Source organism: Carcharodon carcharias, chromosome 1 (genome assembly GCF_017639515.1).
Source record: "Carcharodon carcharias isolate sCarCar2 chromosome 1, sCarCar2.pri, whole genome shotgun sequence".
Lineage (NCBI taxonomy): Eukaryota > Metazoa > Chordata > Chondrichthyes > Lamniformes > Lamnidae > Carcharodon > Carcharodon carcharias.
Window position 1 is genome coordinate 69275033 of NC_054467.1, and position 19769 is coordinate 69294801.

The 19769-nt window shown below is 42.8% G+C and overlaps 1 protein-coding gene across 7 annotated transcripts in view; it reads left to right on the top strand.

Annotated features, from left to right (window-relative positions):
* The window catches only part of fhip1aa (FHF complex subunit HOOK interacting protein 1Aa), a 176888-nt gene that overhangs the window by 143448 nt on the left and 13671 nt on the right, over nucleotides 1-19769 (top strand). For all 7 annotated transcript variants that reach the window (XM_041201850.1, XM_041201875.1, XM_041201856.1 and 4 more), the window contains 4 exons: nucleotides 2203-2405; nucleotides 3460-4524; nucleotides 6956-7134; nucleotides 17934-18075. In XM_041201850.1, the coding sequence (XP_041057784.1) occupies nucleotides 2203-2405; nucleotides 3460-4524; nucleotides 6956-7134; nucleotides 17934-18075 (1589 nt within the window). The remainder of the gene's footprint in view (nucleotides 1-2202; nucleotides 2406-3459; nucleotides 4525-6955; nucleotides 7135-17933; nucleotides 18076-19769) is intronic.

The following is a 19769-nucleotide window of genomic DNA, read 5'->3' on the forward strand; positions in this document are numbered from 1 at the left end:
GGTTAAAGTTGATGTAAGTAGGTAGAGTCAATGTGGAGCACCTAGGTACCATTGTCCAAGTTCAGAGACCGGTGTGGTGGATGACTGAAGTCCAGAAGCTATCTAAGTATAAAGGAATCAATGATGGAGGAATTCCCTTTGGAATGAAGTGCCAGGAGGTGAGCAGAACTGGTTGCAGAGCAAAAGATAATGGCAAAGTTGGAAGTCACCATATGATCCAAAAGTGACCTTGATGTTAACCTACCTTGATGTGGAGCTAGGAGGAGTTGTAACTCTGCAGGCTGCCAGCTGCTTGTTCACCCCCCAAGACCTATTATAGAGCTACTGTAGCAGGTGTTCAGGGAACCAGAGAGCTGCCTCTGTAGGTTTGATAGGTGCCTGCAGCTTGTCGAAATTATTCATATGGAGCCCCGAGTCCCAGTTCAGGAGGAGGCTTGGCCTCTGGCATGTGCTCCAATGCATCACTGATTTCAGGACCAAAAATAGGCTTAAACAAATTAGTGCATTTCCATAATTCTAAAGTGGTTTTAGTCCCTATATTGGGTATCTGCTATCAAAGAATCTGACAATCACACAATTACGGCAACCTCATCTGTTGGTCATCTTCATTGTGCATCGATAGCCTTTTGCATAGAACTTCCACATAAAACACTGTCTACCATCTCCAATTCCGCTGCAGCATCAATGGGAATCAGCATTAATTTTTTCAGCTAAATTAAACATTAATTTTAAAATTGGCCTATCTTTTTATATAGTTAAATCGCATGAGTTGAATCTGATAAGTTAGCAGCAGAATAGCTAATACTTTGGTTTTACGTGAAAAACCTACCGTCCTCTTATTTTGGGTAAGAGGCAGATTTATTAAGAGGAAGTGTTACACAAATTCCCATGCAATCTATTCTAATGGTAATATTTGTTTTAAATTGTTGCGCACTATTCCTTGTGACAGCTGCCGAAACATACCATTCAAGCCCATTTTATGTTACAAATTTTCTTCTTAAAACCAGCATCATGTAAAGTAAATGAACTGTGCCAGTGTGTTTGGAGGCACCAAATCTCTCCTTGGCTGATAGCTTAGCTGAATGTTTCCAGTGGAAAGTGCTACTTGTGGCAAAGCTAAACAGCTCCCACCAGTGGCACATAATATCAGGCCTGCCATTTTGCAATTGGCCATGGGTGGACTGAAAAGTCAGCTGAGCTATAGAAGCCAATAACGCAATTTTTGCTGACTAACCTTGCCTACATGGACTTTGATCCCAGGCAAATGAATAAACTCATAAGTTGGTCTGCACATCTAAGAATTGTGAATGGGCAATTACTTTAAAATTACATCCATAACTTTTGTGCAGTCAACCCATTGCTGCCAGGCCTGTTCCCCAGTATAACTGAGACAGACTTGCATCTTAGAAGCTGTTTTTTTATATACAAGGGGGCATGAAAGGGGTTCCATTTTATCAGTAAATAAATGCAGATTTTTTTTTTCCTGTTGGAACTAGCAGCAATTCCTCATCATTGTGGATATCAAGTCTGCTGTAATTTTCAGTGTCTTTGAACAGTTAAAAGGACTTGCATCTTGGGAACAATTTAGAAATGTAATTATTCTGAAACTAACAGCAGACTTTGTGCCTGTGAGTCAGTCCTGACAAGTTCCAGTCTCAGGAAGATGATGATGCATCCTTTAAATTGAATAAAATTACAAATGGTAAGAGAACAAAGGAGGAGAAAAAGAAAACCTGAAAATCTTGAAGAGGAAGAAGGATATTTTTACCTTCTTTCCCTTTTCACCTTATTCAGTGATTGCGCTGGTTCAGGAGAACTGAATCAGCTTGTTTACATTAGAAGTGCCTTGTTGCCCTATACTGGTATGCCATGAGGGACCCTCCTGCTTGCAGGCAGATCCAAAATGGGAATCTGAAGCCAAATGTTGCAACAAATATTAAGTAGCTTGTAGTTGCAGCTAGTACTTTTCGTTACAGTCAGGGAGTGACATTTCATTCCAAGAGTATTTTGCTGCCTCCAATGACAGGAATTTTGAATAATTTATTCTACAAGGCTACCGCTGATAGGACTTTTGGCATTGGAAGCAATGCTGTAGTCTAAGGGACACATTACTGGCCAGTATAAATAGAACGCTATCGTCAGGTTTCACAGCTAATTTATAAGTATCCTGACATCACTAATTAAAGGGCTTGGCTGTTCTAGGTATCTAATACCATGTAATCACATGATGTTGAGCCAACGTGGGGCAGTGAAGGAAAGAGACTGCTACTCTGTGTCTGCTGCCAAGTTGCTTGCCTTAACTCCAGCCTGCTGTAATTCTGGTATCCGGATGACCCATGGAGAACATAAGGGTGATTGCTCTCTCGGATCAAAGGTCCCCGATCCATCCCATACTGCCACTGCAGGTAGAAGTAAAACCTTTTTTGGTGTATTGCCTTATTCAATCTTTTACCATGTAAAAATTGTAGAATAACTTTGCATCCATTTATGGAATTGGCATTGAGTTCGTTACAGAGATTGTTTATCTTAAAATGTGTAGGGGGAGAAAAACAACTTAAATGGCCACAAGGAGTTGATAACTGATAATACTTTCCAAACAGGATAAATTTATCCTTCAAGTTCTCAGTGACTCAGATAAAATTGAATTGGTGTAAAATACAGAGATGCAGCATAAAATTCAGGAGACCCAGATCTAGCATAAGAATATATCCATTTAGTTTCTGAGTCCAACCACTTATGTGGATGGTTAACAGTGTATTACTGTGAGACACCACTTCTTCCTTGTTAGTTCTTTAAACTTCCTTTAACCCCTGTTTTTGTTTATTTTACAATCAGTTCTGCTATCCTTTTTTTTAGTGTAGAAACATTCTTGTTCCATCATCCTACTTTGTGCAAAAGGTTCATGGCTCACTTTATTTTTCTAAAGTAGAATGTAGTTATAATAACAAACACAATAAACTTGATTCTATGTCAGTTACTGGTCAATGGTTAATGTTCAAAGCATGTACCATAGAAGGTTTAAGCTAGGCAGTTCCTTTCACAACAAGTGTTAGATCTCTGTTGTGCCTTGAAGGAGAGGCAGATTGGAAGTTGGGTACTCAACCCACTAAAAGGCATTAGGAAACCTTTCCCCTGAGGCTGCTCTGGCACACCTTCTAGTGGTCAGCTTGACAAAACTCCTCTTTTCAGAAGAGCCCAGGTTCTGAGAAGAGGTTGTATCCCCTTGTTTGTGGATACATATGTCTAATACTGGAAACTACCTAGACTCTCACATAATTGAGGTAGCAGAGGATGCCTGATGTCAATGGAAGTGTACCACTCACATGAGACAGCACTTTCACAAAAGTGGAAAGGAAATTTTGGGGAGAATCAAATAATTTAAAAAAAAATGTGCAGTGTACAGATTCTTTATCACTAGATGTTCTCCATAGTATTGACTACAATCCCATTTTCTCTCAGGTTCTGAGGGAATTGTGGAATGTGCACAGATTCCAGGGGATTGGACCAGACTCCGAAAACCACTAGATATCAGTTACTTGCAGTACCTGTGGGAGGCTCGGGTTAACATCACCGCCTGTATGAAAAACTGCAGAGTGTGGTCTGCACCTTACGATGGGGAAAATCCAGATGCTGAAGTTGTTTCCTTGATATTGCCAGAGGACACCAGCAAACTCAGCAGCAAAACATCAACTAAAGGCCAACATAGTTCTGTTATCAGGAGGAGCAGGCTGAAATCCAGTTCCACCAGGGAAAAAATGCAACTGGACCTGGAATGGGACAACAGCTATGACACTGGAATGTCTCCAGGATCTGATGAAGACTCCATGCAACCTTTTTTGCCTTTTGCAATTAAGCAGGAAACTGGGAACACTACACAAACATTAGATCCTCCCAAGCACATTCAGGAGATGAAGAAAAGTGCATTAATGATCATTAGAGGCTCTTACATTGAGGAATCAGATTTCCACGATGATGTCATGGTTTATAGACTCTGTGCAGAAAAAGACGCTCAGGATAATGTTGAAAGTTCTGCTAAAAATATCAGAAGATCAGCCTGTGTGAAAGGTGCAGATCAGAAAACAGTGTTGAAAGACGGGCCTGCCAATAGGACATTGCAGAGCATTGCTTCAGAGAAGCAAACTGCCGTGAGTGTCAGGCCTGAGCAAGGCACAGAAATGGAGCATTCGGGACAGGGACCCGCACAAAAAGAAAAGAAACAGGCAGATGGTTTGTATGTATCAAATACCGAGTCCAAGTGTTCCAACCAGCATACATTGAATGTAGAGACTGATGATTTCCTTTCACAGTATCAGGATCTGCTTGCAAAGCTAAACTCTAATCCTGGTGATTCAGTAATACTGAAGCAGAACTCATCTGAACCCAGCACTCCTACAGAAGAGGAAGATGATTTTGAGAAGTTCTCTGAGCCCCCCCTTTCCGACAGTATAACTTTTCCATTTGGTCCGAAAGTTCACCTCATGTATTCCAATAATCCTGTTAGAATACATGGAGCGCCATTCACAGGTATGTTATACTTACAGAATTTATAGAAACTTGGAAACTGAATATGATGCAATTTGCCTACATCTGAGCTTCATGCATGTGGCAACCATCATTAAGGAGTGGTCATTCCGATGGTTCAGTGAGTTTATTTAGGTGTTAGCCTTGGCTCACCTGGAGCACTCTTGCCTTGGAGTCAGAATATTGTGGGTTCAAGTCCCACTCCAGAGATGAGATCACAAAATCTAAACTGACACTCCAGTGTAGTACTCAGGGAGTGTTGCATTGTCGGAGGTAGTGACTTTTAGATGAGATATTAAACTGAAGGCCTCTCTGCACTCTCAAGTGGATGTAACAGATCCCATGGCACTAGTTGAAGAAGGGCAGGGTGCTGTTCTCAGTATCCTGGTCAATATTTATCCCTCAAAAAACATCGCTAAAACAGATTCTCAGTGCTGTTTGTGGGACCTTGCTTAATGCAGATTTGCTGTCATATTTCGTATAATATCACAGTCACTGCACTACATAAATAGTACTTAATTAGTTGAAATTGCTTTGGATCGTTCTGAGATGCTCAAGCAAGTTGCTCCATAAATCCAAAGCTTTTTTCATTTCTTTCGATTCATTGAGTTTCAGAGTTATGCATCTCACGTTTGAATCTCAATATGAATGAAAATTAGCTTATTGAACACTCTAACAGTCATGGTTGATGTAGTTTCCAAGTGTTTAGATTAAAGTGCTCAGAACAGAGGGATAAGCTAAAGGATAGAAAACAAACAAATAATAAGTCAAACAATATCAAGGAATATCTTGGAAAAGAGTATTCTCAGAATTTTTATTTTGGATTGAAACTTGAAGTGTAAAAAGCTCCTAATTAACACTGAGAAGTTGAATTTTGAGCGGTGGTTATTGCCCAATATTTCAATTCTTTTGTATTATGCATTATAGTATATGAATAAGAGGAAACATTAGACAAGATTAGCTGGTCTATCTAACCTGTTTCATGCATTATGATGCCTTAAAAATCAGGAGAATACAATCAGCTGTATGACATAGAGGGCAAAATTTTACATAGCACCACGGGAAATCTCAAATTGCATCGCAAACAATGGTTTACTTTTAAAGTAGCAGATTTGTAGGCAAACATGGAGCTTCTTTGTGCACAAAGTGGTCCTCCACACAACAAAGACAAAAGACCAGATAATTTATTTATTAACTCAGACCTGCTGAGTTTTTCCAGCAATTTTTGTCTTTATTTAATTATCAACCTGATTAAGAAATTGGCTGTGTTGAAGGGGGAAGAGTAGAAATAATGGGCGGGTACTCTGATTGGCAGGATCCGTCCTGCAAGGACCTGTGTTGAGGCCTCAACAATTCACTATATTTGTTAACCACTCCAATAGCGTTGTGAAACATGGTGCAGTCCGGAAACCCTTCAGAAGGGGAACAATTTTTCTTTTCGCTGTAAGCTTTGGAAATTCCATATAAATTTGGAAACACAAATATTCAGTGGCCCTAGCTCCTTAAAATTGGACCTCTAATCTCAAATAAAACTACATTAACATTACAAAGGAAGCATTGAAAACTCCCACAATCAAAGTCTATTCCAAATCTGCAATCTTTCAGCTTCAGTTTGACTGGTTCATTCTTGCTCTACTATGATCTTGAGTGAGCTTCCCCTCTTTATAATCTGTGCATGTTGTGGAGACATTTGAATCTCTCTTCATTGAAGCGTAGTCCTCAATTCCACCATCTTTAGCCTTTATGTTCAGTGTCGCTGCATTGCATTTAAATAATCCAGTTGCTAGAATGGAGTGACGTATACTGGTGCTTATATGTACTATTTATGACTGCCATTTTCCACTGTCAAATTTCCAGAAGTCTTGGATGTGGAATTGTCCAGATGCTTCCCCAAAGGAAGGTAGAGAATGTCCGTAGTTCAGACAATTAAGGCCACTAATAGTTGTTTACTCAGGAATCAGTTTAAAAGATTGGGAAATGACTGTGTTTTTAAAAGAAAATTTCATCTGGGCTTTATTTCCACAATTTTTAGGGCCTGAATTTTCAGCGTGGTGGGCGGGCACAGTAAGTGAGCCTGGGAGTGGCCGGGAAACGGACCCGCCGACCGCGATTGGCCCCCGACTGCAATTTCACGCTGGCTGATGCTCTGGGACATCCCCCTTCTAAGTTTATCTCATCCTGTCTTGTATGTGTTGATTTCTGCTAGGATATGGTTCCAAAGGCATAGGGTGCCTCTAGTGCCATGCTCAACTGTCCCATTTTTCGTGTCCGAGCCAAGAGATTATAGCGAGTGGGATGATGAGAATTCTTTAAGGTGGGATTTATAAGCAGTGCAATCAGTTATTAAAAGTATTTAATGTCACTGGCAGTCAAGGTGGTAACTTCACCAGTTGCTGCAAGTATCTTCTGACTTATTTGACTTTTCTGTTTACAGGACCATTCATCAGCGTTTTATTGTCAAAGCTGGAGAATATGCCAGAAAATGAATTGCACGTAAACTTGCTGCTTACTGGGATTGTTGCTCAACTGGCTTGTTATCCACAGCCCCTCCTCCGTTCTTTCTTGCTCAACACTAACATGGTGTTTCAGCCCAGTGTACGCTCACTATATCAGGTACAGCTGTGGTGACCAGAGTTTCACCAAGTTTTATCATTTATAAGCTTTAAACAACAGTGTTTAAAAGCAAACAAAGTGTATGGTTTGACCTTATCTTGTACTGAAAATTCCTTTTCACTAGTCCCAATTAAGGGAAGGGGACTGTCATTTAAAGGAGTTTTATATTAGTAAGGCCACATTCCTGCCTTTTTTTCCTTTGGTGTATTAGTCGAATTTTTTTGTCATTTTGGTGATTGTAATTCTGGAGATTCAACCAATTTTCATTTAAATCATGAATTTGTATCTTGCTGACATTTTGTTTCCAGTATGCTGCTCTTGTGTGAGCCCAGTAGTGCTGGGGTTTCCCGTCCTAGGCCGTTTAAAGTTACTTGGTCCCAGAACTCTTCCAGGCTTATTTTCTGTGAGGAGAATATTACCAGCGAAGGAAGGGAAGCCCATTTGCAGCCGTGTATTGACTCCTGAAACATAGGAACAAAAGTAGCCCACTTATCCCCTCAAGTCTGTTCTGCCATTCAGTGAGCCTTGGATCTGCCTGTGGACCCCCGTGGATTCCCTGGGGTTTCAGAGTCTGCAGTTGGGGACAATGACAGGCCACACTGTCATGTGAACAGGCGATTGGGAAAATTATGAAGGTAACCAAGAACACCCACTCCCACCTCATTTAAATGGCTCACACAGAACTGTGCCTATTGTAAGTGCAGACTAAGCTCCGCCCACCACAAAAAATGCCCTGGAAATTTCAGAGTAATATAAAAGTGGTGGAAACCCAGAAGTTGGGCCTCTGCAACTTTTTCCTGACCTATGTGGCAAGAGAACTGTATGTTCTTTGGGGCAAGGGTCAGGAAATTCAGCATGTCACATGTTAGGATTATTGATTTCCTTTTTCCATGGAAAGAATCTGGGAATGAGTTATGTTTATTGTGGTTTAAGACAAAGTGAGTGTACACAGGTTAAAAAAACACCACTGAAACAGAAGGGAGTTTGATGTTCTGTAATGAGCTCATTATCCTTACTGTTTTCTACAATAGAACTAGGAGATATGAAACACTTCATTATTTTGTCTCGGGTGACTTAAACGAACACACATACACATTGTGATGGGGTGATTTTACTCATGTGCCTCACAGCATGAAGTGCCTGCTGAGAATATATTCTTAGGAGATGGGTGACTGATTTGGTTGACAAGCCTCTGGGGTAACTTTATAAGGAAGGAGTTGAAAGGCTTGTTTTTCTACTTCCTTTCAATGCAGGAAGAGCAAAAGAGAAAACAGGCACATAGACAGTGGGTGATATTTGCATAGAAATTAAGATGCAAATGGTCAGTTTTGCCTCAAAAGAAAAGCAATGTCAAAAAGATGAACCAGCCGGCATCTTTTTTTTCAAAAGGAAGGGGGTCAGCACAGAGATAAAAACAAAAAAACTGCGGATGTTGGAAATCCAAAACAAAAACAAAAACAGAATTACCTGGAAAAACTCAGCAGGTCTGGCAGCATCGGCAGAGAAGAAAAGAGTTGACGTTTCGAGTCCTCATGACCCTTCGACAGAACTTGAGTTCGAGTCCAAGAAAGAGTTGAAATATAAGCTGGTTTAAGGTGTGTGTGGGGGGTGCGGAGAGAGAGAGAGAGAGAGAGAGGTGGAGTGGGGGTGTGGTTGTAGGGATGAAAAAGCAGTGATAGAAGCAGATCATCATTGTTGACATCTTTTGATGATCTGCTTCTATCACTGCTTGTTTGTCCCTACAACCACACCCCCACTCCACCTCTCTCTCTCTCTCTCTCTCTCCGCCCCCCCACACACACACCTTAAACCAGCTTATATTTCAACTCTTTCTTGGACTCGAACTCAAGTTCTGTCGAAGGATCATGAGGACTCGAAACGTCAACTCTTTTCTTCTCCGCCGATGCTGCCAGACCTGCTGAGTTTTTCCAGGTAATTCTGTTTTTGTTTTTGTGTAGGGGGTCAGCACATGTCTATTTCCCTGTTTTTTGACAAGAAGTAGAATTTAGTGGAGAAAATTTGTTTGTTTATAACCGGAGTTTCTCCAAGTTTTATCATTTATAAGCTTTAAACAACAGTGTTTAAGAGCAAACAAATTGTATGGTTTGACCTTACCTTGTACTAAAAATTCCTTTTCACTAGTCCCAATTAAGGGAAGGGGACTGTCATTTAAAGGAGTTTTATATTAGGAAGACCACATTCCTGCCTTTTTTCTTTTGGTGTATTAGTAGAACTTTTTTTTATCATTTTGGTCATTGTAATTTTGGAAATTCAACCAATTTTCATTTAAATCATGAATTTGTGATCTTGCTGACATTTTTTGTCAGGTGTGCTGCTCCTGTATGAGCCCAGTAGTGCTGGGGTTTCCTGCCCTAGGCCTTTTGAAGTTACTTGGTCCCAGAACTCTTCCAGGCTTATGCCTATTTTCTGTGAGGTTACTCTACGTTCACTTGCTGTTTGTAAAATAAAACATTTTAACAAATATTTTGCAGTCTGTCATTAAAATTACACAGGAAGCACATTTCAAGACTCTGTAATAGACATAACATCCAGATAGCATTTGACCGAGAGTGACATCAAGGAGCCCTAGCAAAAGTGGAGTCGATGGGAATCGGGGAAAAACTCTCCGCTGCTTAGAGTCATACCAAACACAAAGGAAGATGGCTGTGGTTGTTGGAGGTCAATCATCTCAGTTCCAGGACATCACTGCAAGGGTTCCTCAGGGTAGTGCCCAAGGCACAACCATCTTCAGCTGCTTCATCAATGATCTTCCTTCCATCATAAGGTCAGAAGTGGGGATGTTCGCTGACGATTGCACAATGTTCAGCACCATTCGCAACTCCTCACATAATGAAGCAGTCCACGTCCAAATGCAGAAAGACCTGGACAATATCCAGGATTGGGCTGACAAAGTGGCAAATAACATTCACGCTACTCAAGTGCCAGTCAATGACTATCACCATCAAGGGAGAATCCAACCATTGCCCCTTGATATTCAATGGCATTACCATCACTGAATCCGCTACTATCAACATCCGGGGGTTACCGTCAACGAGAAACTGAATTGGACTAGCCATGTAAATACTGTGGCTTCAAGAGCAGGTCAGAGACTGGGAATCCTTCAGTGAGTAACTCACCTCCTGACTCCCCAAAGCCTGTCCGCCATCTACAAAGCACAAGTCAGGAGTGTGATGGAATAATCTCCATTTGCCTGGATCAGTGCAGCATCAACAACACGCAAGAAGCTTGACACCATCCAGGACAAAGCAGCCCGCTTGATTGGCACCCCTTCCACAAACATTCACTCCCTCCACCACCGATGCATAGTGGCAGCAGTGTGTACCATCTACAAGAAGCACTACAGGAACTCACCAAGCCACCTTAGACAACACCTTCCAAACCCACGACTGTTACCATCTAGAAGGACAAGGGCAGCAGACACATGGGAACACCACCATCCGAGTTCCCCTCCAAGCGACTCACCATTCTGACTTGGAAATATATCGCTGTTCCTTCACTGTCACTGGGTCAAAATCCTGGAACTCTCAAGGCACAACCATCTTCAGCTGCTTCATCAATGACCTTCAATTCATCATAAGGTCAGAATGGGCTGCAGCGGTTCAAGAAGGCAGCTCACCACCACCACCTCAAATGCAATTAGGGATGGGCAACAAATGCTGGCCTAGCCAGCAATGCCCACATCCTGTAAATGAATTTTTAAAAAATTTCAGATCTTAAGGGTGATGATCCTATTGCTATTATGTTATAATTAGATATTGGGCTGTATGGGCTCACTCCTGGACATAATGTGTTTGGAGTATTTATGGGAGGAAGCAGCTTTGCTGGATTAAGGGAATATCTAAGGTAGATCTGAAACTCTCAACTTCCTTTATGACTTAACAAACTGTTTTAAAGATAAACCTGACCCTGATCATTGAATGTTCAAGTATGTGTCACTTCCAGCAGAAGCCAGCTGTGATTGGGCACAGGAAAACTGCCCAAATTCTCCCAACATTGTTTCCTTCAGGAGCATTAAGGTTAATATTTTCCACCACTTTACTAGCTGAGATCAGCTAACTTAAGAATTGAACCCTGTGATAATTTTACTGATCCATTGCAGGAGATGCCTTGGCTGAGAAATGGGCACAGATATCATGATATGTGATTAACCCACACCTGTTGCTTCTGATGCAGGGAGCATGCAAACCCCGTGCAGGTGAGCTGCCTTCTTGAACCGCTGCAGCCCATGTGGCATTGGTACACCCACAGTGCTGTTAAATGATTGTATTGTGTAGCCAGCATTAAGTGTGCTGTTGAGTGGCTGCATGCCCTGAGCAGGGAATATAACATGTGAGAAGCTTGCACGCCTCTGAACCCACCAGTGTCCCCTGAGCCCAAACCGACTCTAAGATTTACCGACACTGCATTGGGGACCTTGGCATGGAGGTACGAGGAGAGATGTCATTTGTTCACAGGCAGCCAGGCTAAACCCCAAACTTTGCAAAAGTGATGGGACCAGATAGTCATGGCAATCAGTGTCAGGATTCTAGCCCTGGAGGCCTGGATGCAGTATTGCATAAAATTCAATGATCTCACACGAGTGGCCAAGGTCAGTCAATGTATCTTCAAAAGCCATATCTTAACAACCTCTATCAATCACAACTCATATCTCACATTTGCCCTCACCTTCAAGGCAATTAGCACTGCTGCAATCATCACAGCTTGTACACACAGTCAGCCATGACAGCCAATTTTGTGCTAATTCTGTCAGTGTATACTCATTACTAAGCCAATGACATCTGCCTTGGCTCAGACTTGTTCATTGGATGACTGATGGCTCTATACCCAAAGACCTTTTCACTCCTTTCATGGGATGTAAGTTTTGCTGGTAAGACCAGCGTTTTGTTGTTCATTCCTAATTGCTCTTTAGAAGTTGGAGGCGTGCCACGCCTTGATTTGTCGCAGTCCTTCTGGTGTATGTACACCTACAGTGCTATTACAGTGAAATGGCCATTGGGTCACAACCTGCAACAGGGACACATGCAAGTGAGATATGATGTTGGGTAATGACACAGACAACTGGGAGACAGTTGCCATTGGCCGTTACCTCTGGAGTGATTTTTTGGAAAGGCATTGAAAGAGGCGAGGAGAAATGGAAAGCTGAGGTGGCTGAGAAGAGAGCCCAAAGAAGACAGAGGCCAGCAAAGCCTACACCTTCTCAGGCCACTGTCTTCATCTGCAGCAAATACAGCAGAGATTGCCCTGCCAGAATGGGGCTCCTGAGCCACACCAGGTGATGTTTGACAGAGTTGACCACCAAGGCACAAACTATTGTCTCATGAGATGAAAAGAAAAAGGTTCCCTGTACATTTCAACTTCAAACAACTCTGGAAACCACCAAAGACTTCCGCAATCACAGCAAGTGCCAGTAGAAATCAACCAGCAACTAATTTGATGACCCTTTTAAATAGTACTCTTGGAATGTCCTTCATGTGTTCAGCTGTGTATGTTTGAGGGATAGTGTTAGCTGGAGCATTGAGCTCCAAAGTAGCAGACCTGGTGATAAATCAGTGCTGCAGAAGTATGTACACGTAGTGCAGACACCATCTGGAGGCAAAATAGTATCCACCATAGTGCCGAAAATTGAGTCCTTTTGTGTTTTTATTGTTCAGCCTTTATTTAATATTCTCTTGTGCTCTGTAAACACAGCAACATGAAAGAATGTAATTGGCAGTAGTGGTGAAATGTAGATCCCTAATATGTGACATAAATGGTGCTGTTTCATAACCACAGTTAAAAGGAAGCAACTTCTTTTGACCTGTGCATGTTTGCCAAGTTTGATATTTTCAAGACTTGCTTTCAACTTTTGATGCAACCATTAACGATTGACATCCGCCCATCTCGGGAAACCACGGACTGCAGCCAGGGTGTATGTCACTCCTGAATTGAACATCATCTGTTGTGGCTGTAGAGGCCAATTCGTGAGTGGTAATACCTTCCACAGCTGGCACAGATGGTCTAAGGTCGACTGATGTTTTTTCGTCCTGGCTTCTTTTGTCCTCTTCTTTTTCCATGCCCTTCCTGACTGCTTGTCTATAGACACTCTGGTCAGCAGCCAAGCCTTCCTGTGCACCAATTCTGATCCTGGTCAGCTTTAAGTCTCACTTGCAGACATCTTGTATCGTAGACATGGGTGATCAGTTGGTCTTGTGCCAATAGCAAGCTCACCATAGAGCATGTCTTTGGGGATGCAGCGGTTGTCCATTCAGCTCACATGACCCAGGCAACGGAGTTGCCACAGACTCAAGTGGAGAAATATGCTGGGGTTCCCTACACACCAGTGTACTTCCATATTCGGCACTCTGGCTTGCCAGAAGAAACCCAGTATTTGTCTGAGGAGCAGAGGCAGAAGCTGTTCAGCCACTTTTCTTAACTTGCATAAGTTGTCCATGCCTCGCTCCTGTAAAGGAGGGTGCTGAAAGTACAAGCCTGGTACACACGGAGTTTTGTATTTTTGGTTAGTTTGCTGTCGGTCCACACTCTGCTTCTCAACTTTGACGTGACAGCTGCAGCCTTGGAAATCCTGGTGCAGATTTCAGAACCAAGGGACAGGTTGCTGGTAATTGTTGATCCAAGCTATGTGAAGCTTTTGACAACCTTCAGAGTGAGATTGTCAATGTTGATGGAAGGTGGAGTCACTACATTCTGACCCATAACTTTGGACTTCCTGACACTGATAGTCAGTCCAAACTCCTTGCAGATCCGGGAGAACTGATCTATGAGCTGTTGCGTGAATTTCAGAATGAGATGCCAGTGCTGCATCATCAGCAAACAGTAACTCACAGAATAGGACATTACGCACTTTGGCCTTGGTGTGCAGTTTTGCCAAGTTGAACAGCTTGCCCTCATTTCAGGTATGCAGGTAGACACCCTCAGTTGAGTCGCTGAAAGCACACAATAGCAGCATGGAGGAAAATATACCAAAGAGAGTTTGTGCCAGGCCGCAGCCCTGCTTTACCCTGCTGCTGACCTTGAAAGTCTCCGATGATGCTGCATTGTAACTGAGGAGGCTGGGCATGTTCTCGTGGAAAGAAGAAATGACACCCAGGTGTCCAGGCGGACTGACTATTTTCTGCAGACGTTTAAAGAATCCATCAATGCTGATGCGGTCATAGGCCTTGGTGAGGCCTATAAAGGCATTGTAGAGTGTCTGCACTCTTCGCAGCACTTCTCCTGAAACTGCTGATGTGAGAAAATCGTGTCACTGATCAATCTGCCAGCTCTGAAGCTACACTGAGACTCAGGGTAGGTGCATAATGCTAGGGTCTGCAATCTGGTCACAGCAACGTGAGCAGAGACCTTCCCCACAATACTTAACAAGGGGATGCCTCAGTAACTGCTGCAGTCATTGGGACCTGTTTTTATACAAGTTGACTTTTTACATCCTCTATGCCTTGAGGCACAAATCTTTCCTCCAGCAGAGACACAGCTTCATGGGAATGCTCCAGCAGAGCTGCTTTTCCACATGTGATGATTTCAGGTGGAACGCCCTTGTTTGCTGGGGCTTTACTGCTGGCAAGACAGTCAATGGACTTGTTGAGCTCTACTATGGTGGGCTCGCTGTCCAGTTCCTCCATGTCAGGAAAGCCTGGAGTGGCGCTGAGAGCCTATTCAGTGACAGTGTTCCCCAATGCATAAAGTTTGATGTAGTGCTCCACCCACCTTTCCACCTGCCTGCTAGGCTCAGTAATATCATCCCTGACTTGTCTTCAAGGGGGCTGATTTGTTTGTTGCTGGGCCTGTTGTTTCCTTGATTCCTTCATATATCTCTTTGGCATCCCCGCATTCAGCAGCTGTTTGCATGCTGTTGCAGAGTTTCAACCAGTATTGATTGGTGCAGTGCCGAGCAGTCTGCTGAGACTTGATTCTGGCAGCTCTGAGAGCACCTAGATTTTGTTTGCTGGGGACTTGCTTGTAGTTCATGAGGGCTCTCCTCTTGATTGCAGCAACTGGCTCCATTTCAGTCCAATAAACCTTAAACCAGTCAACATTCCTCTGAGTTATAGATGGTGTTGCTCAGGTGATCCTACTGTAACACTGCACTCTGGCCTTGGACGTTGTTGTCCAAAAGAACCTGATTGAAGATGTTGAGGAACTTCTGGGTCTTTTCTAGGTCAGTGGTATGGCAAATGTTGATCTGAGGACTACCTTTTTTTCTTGTTGTGCTATAGTTTCCTTGGCTGAAGTCTGATCTCACTACACACCAGGGAGCAGCCAGTGTCACAGTCCGTGTTGTGATAGCTACTGGTGATGAAGACAGTGTTGAGGGTGATACATCTGGTGATGATGAGATCTAGCCAATGGTGTGGCGACCTTGTGGCATGGTTTAGTTTGGAAGTAGCAGTTTGTCACACACAGTCCATGGTAACAACAAAGCTCCAGCAACTTCTGTCCATTTTCATTCATCTTGCCTTTTCCCTGGTGCTTTATGCATGTTGGCAAAGCTGTGTCATCGGTACCCACCCTTATGCTGAAACGCCCTAGAAGGTACAATCCCTCAGTGCTGGGAAGTCTACTGGCGGCAGCGTCAAGTGCCTCATAGAATTGATCCTTGACAACTGAGATGGAGGTGAGTGATGGGACATAGATGCACATGAGGGTAACTTGTTCTGCACTTGTTGACAAGCGAAGTGTAAGAAATCTCTGAGCCTTCTGTGGGGAGTTCAATCATCACAAGCAGAGTATTTTTTTACTGTGAAGCCCACTCCATGCTCACATGTTGCCTCTTGAGTTCTGCCCTGCCAGAAGGATGTGTAATGATTCTCTTTAAGGGATCAACTTTGAGCGAGCCTTGTTTTTTTACTGAGCAGCAATGCCCACACTGAGTCTGGTCTTTTGTTGATCACAGCTGTCTTGAGTGCATCATCAACCTGCAGAAGGTCATCAATAAAGCCAGGATGCATAGTCCTTTTGTTCCAGCTTGCAATGTGAGCAGCTGGTGTCGTATTTGTTGAGTTTGCTTTGTCTGGTGCATAGATTAGCAACCTGTCCATTGAGAGATGACTCTCAAATCTCCAAGCACCTGTTTAATGCAAGCAGGCCATGAGTGGTCAGCCCCTAACTGACTCAGGGATGTCCAACTTGAGGCAGGTGGTAGCTATCCAATGAAATGCAATGATCTCTTCCATTGTCAGAAGTAACCCCTAGTGTGCATGTTCTGTGCCAATCAAGTCAGAGCTTGTAACTGTTGCTTCCTGTGTTGTACCAATGTAAACCACGAACCTGGAGTATCCTCTCCAGGGTGCAGGCCGGGGCAAATATCATGGAGACCCTGAGTTGCCCAAGCATCAGGGCGCCCCCCTCTCGGCATTGCTAGTATTGTCCAAAGGAAAGGATTAAACCAGTGCTGTTTGGTACAGCTCTCTGCCAGAGTTGCTGGAAAGCTGCCTGATAGAAGACATATTACTGCCTATAGGACTCCACTCCAGATTTTCTGTCATGGTTTACTCCCTCAGCCGCCTCCTCTCCTGAGATACCCAAAGGCCATATGGTTATTTACCCATAACTGGGGATCTGGTTTGTGGGCACCAGGGAGTAACTACATGCCAGTGGGCTTGTATGCCATCTGTCTGGGGGTCAGTTCTCCTCTGTGTCCCCTGTGTAGTTTAGCCGAGGTCCACAAGATACCCAGTTTACATGTGTCGCCACAGGGAGGCATCACGATGTGCAACGCATCAATATGTGTTAGCTTAGTGGATGGTGTGGCGGTCAGTCTGCTTGTCAACTCTTGCTTTCAGCTGTTACGGCTGGCTAGCAGTATAACTATTGTGAAAAGAAGGCTGAGTGCAAAAGCCTCTCCTGCTACTACACAGCCTCTTGATCAGCAAGCCTTATGTGACCATTACAGCTTACAAAATATATGCGAGCAAATCTTCCTCCTTGTACTTAATAAACATTGTATTCTGCAAACTTATATTTTTAGTTGAAAAAGAGAAAGATAGATACCATAATAATGACAATGCCTCAGTGTTCAATATTGTGTATTGAATGGTAAGATGTGGAATATCCACGATTCTACTTTCATGAGGTCCCAATCTTGGCACACAGCTCCACATATAGTATTTAGTCCTCCAATACCCAATTCTGTGTGAGAGTTGGAATAGTGATTGTTGGCTCACAGAATTGCCGATGAATCCAATCATGCAAACTCACTACATATAGAATTTCACAGCACAGGTCACTGGATGGCTGTCTGGAGAGGGGTCACTGGATGGTGGTCTGGAGAGGGGTCACTGGATGTCTGTCTGGAGAGGGAACACTGACTGACTGATTTTTCATTTTCCAAGCTGGGGACCCGGAGACCAACTGTAATTCCAACACTGCTGCCCCCTGCTGAGCTCAGTTAACCCAGCACAGATTAATCAAGCTTAATTAATCTTCCTGATCTGTATGGTGCAGTGCCACAATGATTTCTGCTATTTGATTGCTTTGCTTGTTTTCTTTGGGAAATAAATAACTGGGTAAAGAAAATCCATTCAAAACCATAGAGGTAAGATATTGGCACATGATCATTTGTTAATTTTGCAAACTATGTTAGAATGGCTGATCTTTAAAAGGTTGAAATTTTGAATTCGTATTTATTCTAAATTGAAAATGAATTCAAAGCCTATTTCTATTAAGTAAAATTAAATTGGAAAAAATAAGGTCTGGTTGTTCAAAACAAACCATTTCACTTTTTCATCAAACATGCAAAAAGTATGAGAAGCATCTTTGATAATTCAATGTTTGTGTTGACACAGGTGCTGGCATCTGTAAAAAATGCAATCGAGCAGTTTGCTTCTACAAGGGAAAACTTCTCATTATTCCTGACTGAAACTCGAGAATATCTGCTCTCTCGGGTAGAGATCTCCACTTCACGCAAGGGGCTATTCACAGTCGAAGGTACCTTTTTTAAAAAAAAAAGTTGTCCACACTACCATTTACAGATCATGAAATCTTGCAGCTCCTCTCACTCCTCTTTCTTTTCCCTGTAGCCCCTGTAATGTTTACCCTTCAAGTATTTATCAGAAAAATCTTTTATATTATCCTCAGTCAGATCACGAATTCCACTAAGGTTCTGATGTGTAATCTTCAGAATTTCATTATTAGATTTAAGGAGCCAAATTGAAATACAAAGCAGTGCATTAATAATTGTCCCTAAACACGCTTAGCAGTTAATGTTCGAATAAGATCTTCCAATTTTTCAATTATTTTAAAATGAATGCTCGTAAATTTGCTCACTAATTGCAGGTCCTTTAGTGAAATAACATTATTCTTATATTAAAATTGAGTCTCACAATAGTTATTTGATGCAATTTTAAAACCCTTATTACAGTACTTCCCAAACTTTTTTCCTGTTGTGACCCCAATTTAATGCTTCAGACTTCATGTGACCTTGGGGTGAGGGGTGGGGAGGGGTTTGCTTCAGCTGCTGAGCAGGTGGGTTTAGCTCCTGAGTTGGGGGAGAGGGGGTTTAGCTTCTGAGTGGTGTTGACGGGATGGACAGGGAGTTTATTTAGCTCCTGCAAGGTGACGGGGGGGCTTGTGTTTGAGTGCCTGAGCCGGGGCTTGGGGGGGAAAGCTGAGGAGTGGTGGGGAGTTCATTGTGGTGGGAATTGTGTTGAACTGCAGGGTTTTTCATGGAGGAAAAAGCACATAACTTTTCACAGGCTCTTTTTGCAGCAGCAATTCTTATATATAATTCTTTATAGAATCATGGAAAGTTTATGGCACAGAAAGAGGCTAGTTGGCCCGTCATGTCTGCGCCAGCCTAAAAACGAGCCACTCAGCCTAGTCCCACTTTCTAGCATTTGACCCATAGCCCTGCAGGTTACAGCATTTGAGGTGCATATCCAGACACCTTTTAAATGAGTTGAGGGTCTGTACCTCTACTACCCTTACAGGCAGAGGGTTCCAGACCTTTCAACCCTCTGCGTGGAAAAAGTTTTTCCTTATCTCCCCTCTAATCTTTCTACCAATCATTTTAAATCTATGCCCCCTAGTTACTGGCCTCTCTGCTAAAGTAAATAGGCCCTTTCCATCCACTCTATCCCGGCCTCTCACAAGTTTGTACTCACCGGATACAAGTGAGGTGCTGGAAGATTGGAGGTCTGCTGACTTTCCTTTGTTTAAAAAGGGAGCGAGGGATAGACCGAATAATTACAGGTCAGTCAGTCTGACCTCAGTAGTGGGCAAATTATTGGAATCAATTCTGAGGGACAGGATAAACTGTCACTTAGAAAAAACAAGAATTAATCAAGAACAGTCAGCATGGATTTGTTAAGGGAAGGTCATGTCTGCCTAATTTGAATTTTTTGAGGAAGGAACAGGGAGGATTGGTGAGGGTAGTACAGTTGATGTTAAATCTCCTCTCAGCTTCTTCTGATCCAAGGAGAACAACCCCAGCCTATCCAATCTGTCCTCTTAGCTGCAACCTCATAAATGTCTTCTGTAGCCATCTGATGCAATTGCATCCTTTCTGTAATGAGGTGAACCGGCTGTACACAGTACTCAAGTTGTGGCCGAACAAATGTCTTATATAGTTCCAGCATAACCTCCCTGCTCGTATGCCTCGGACTTTAAATGAAATGATTCCA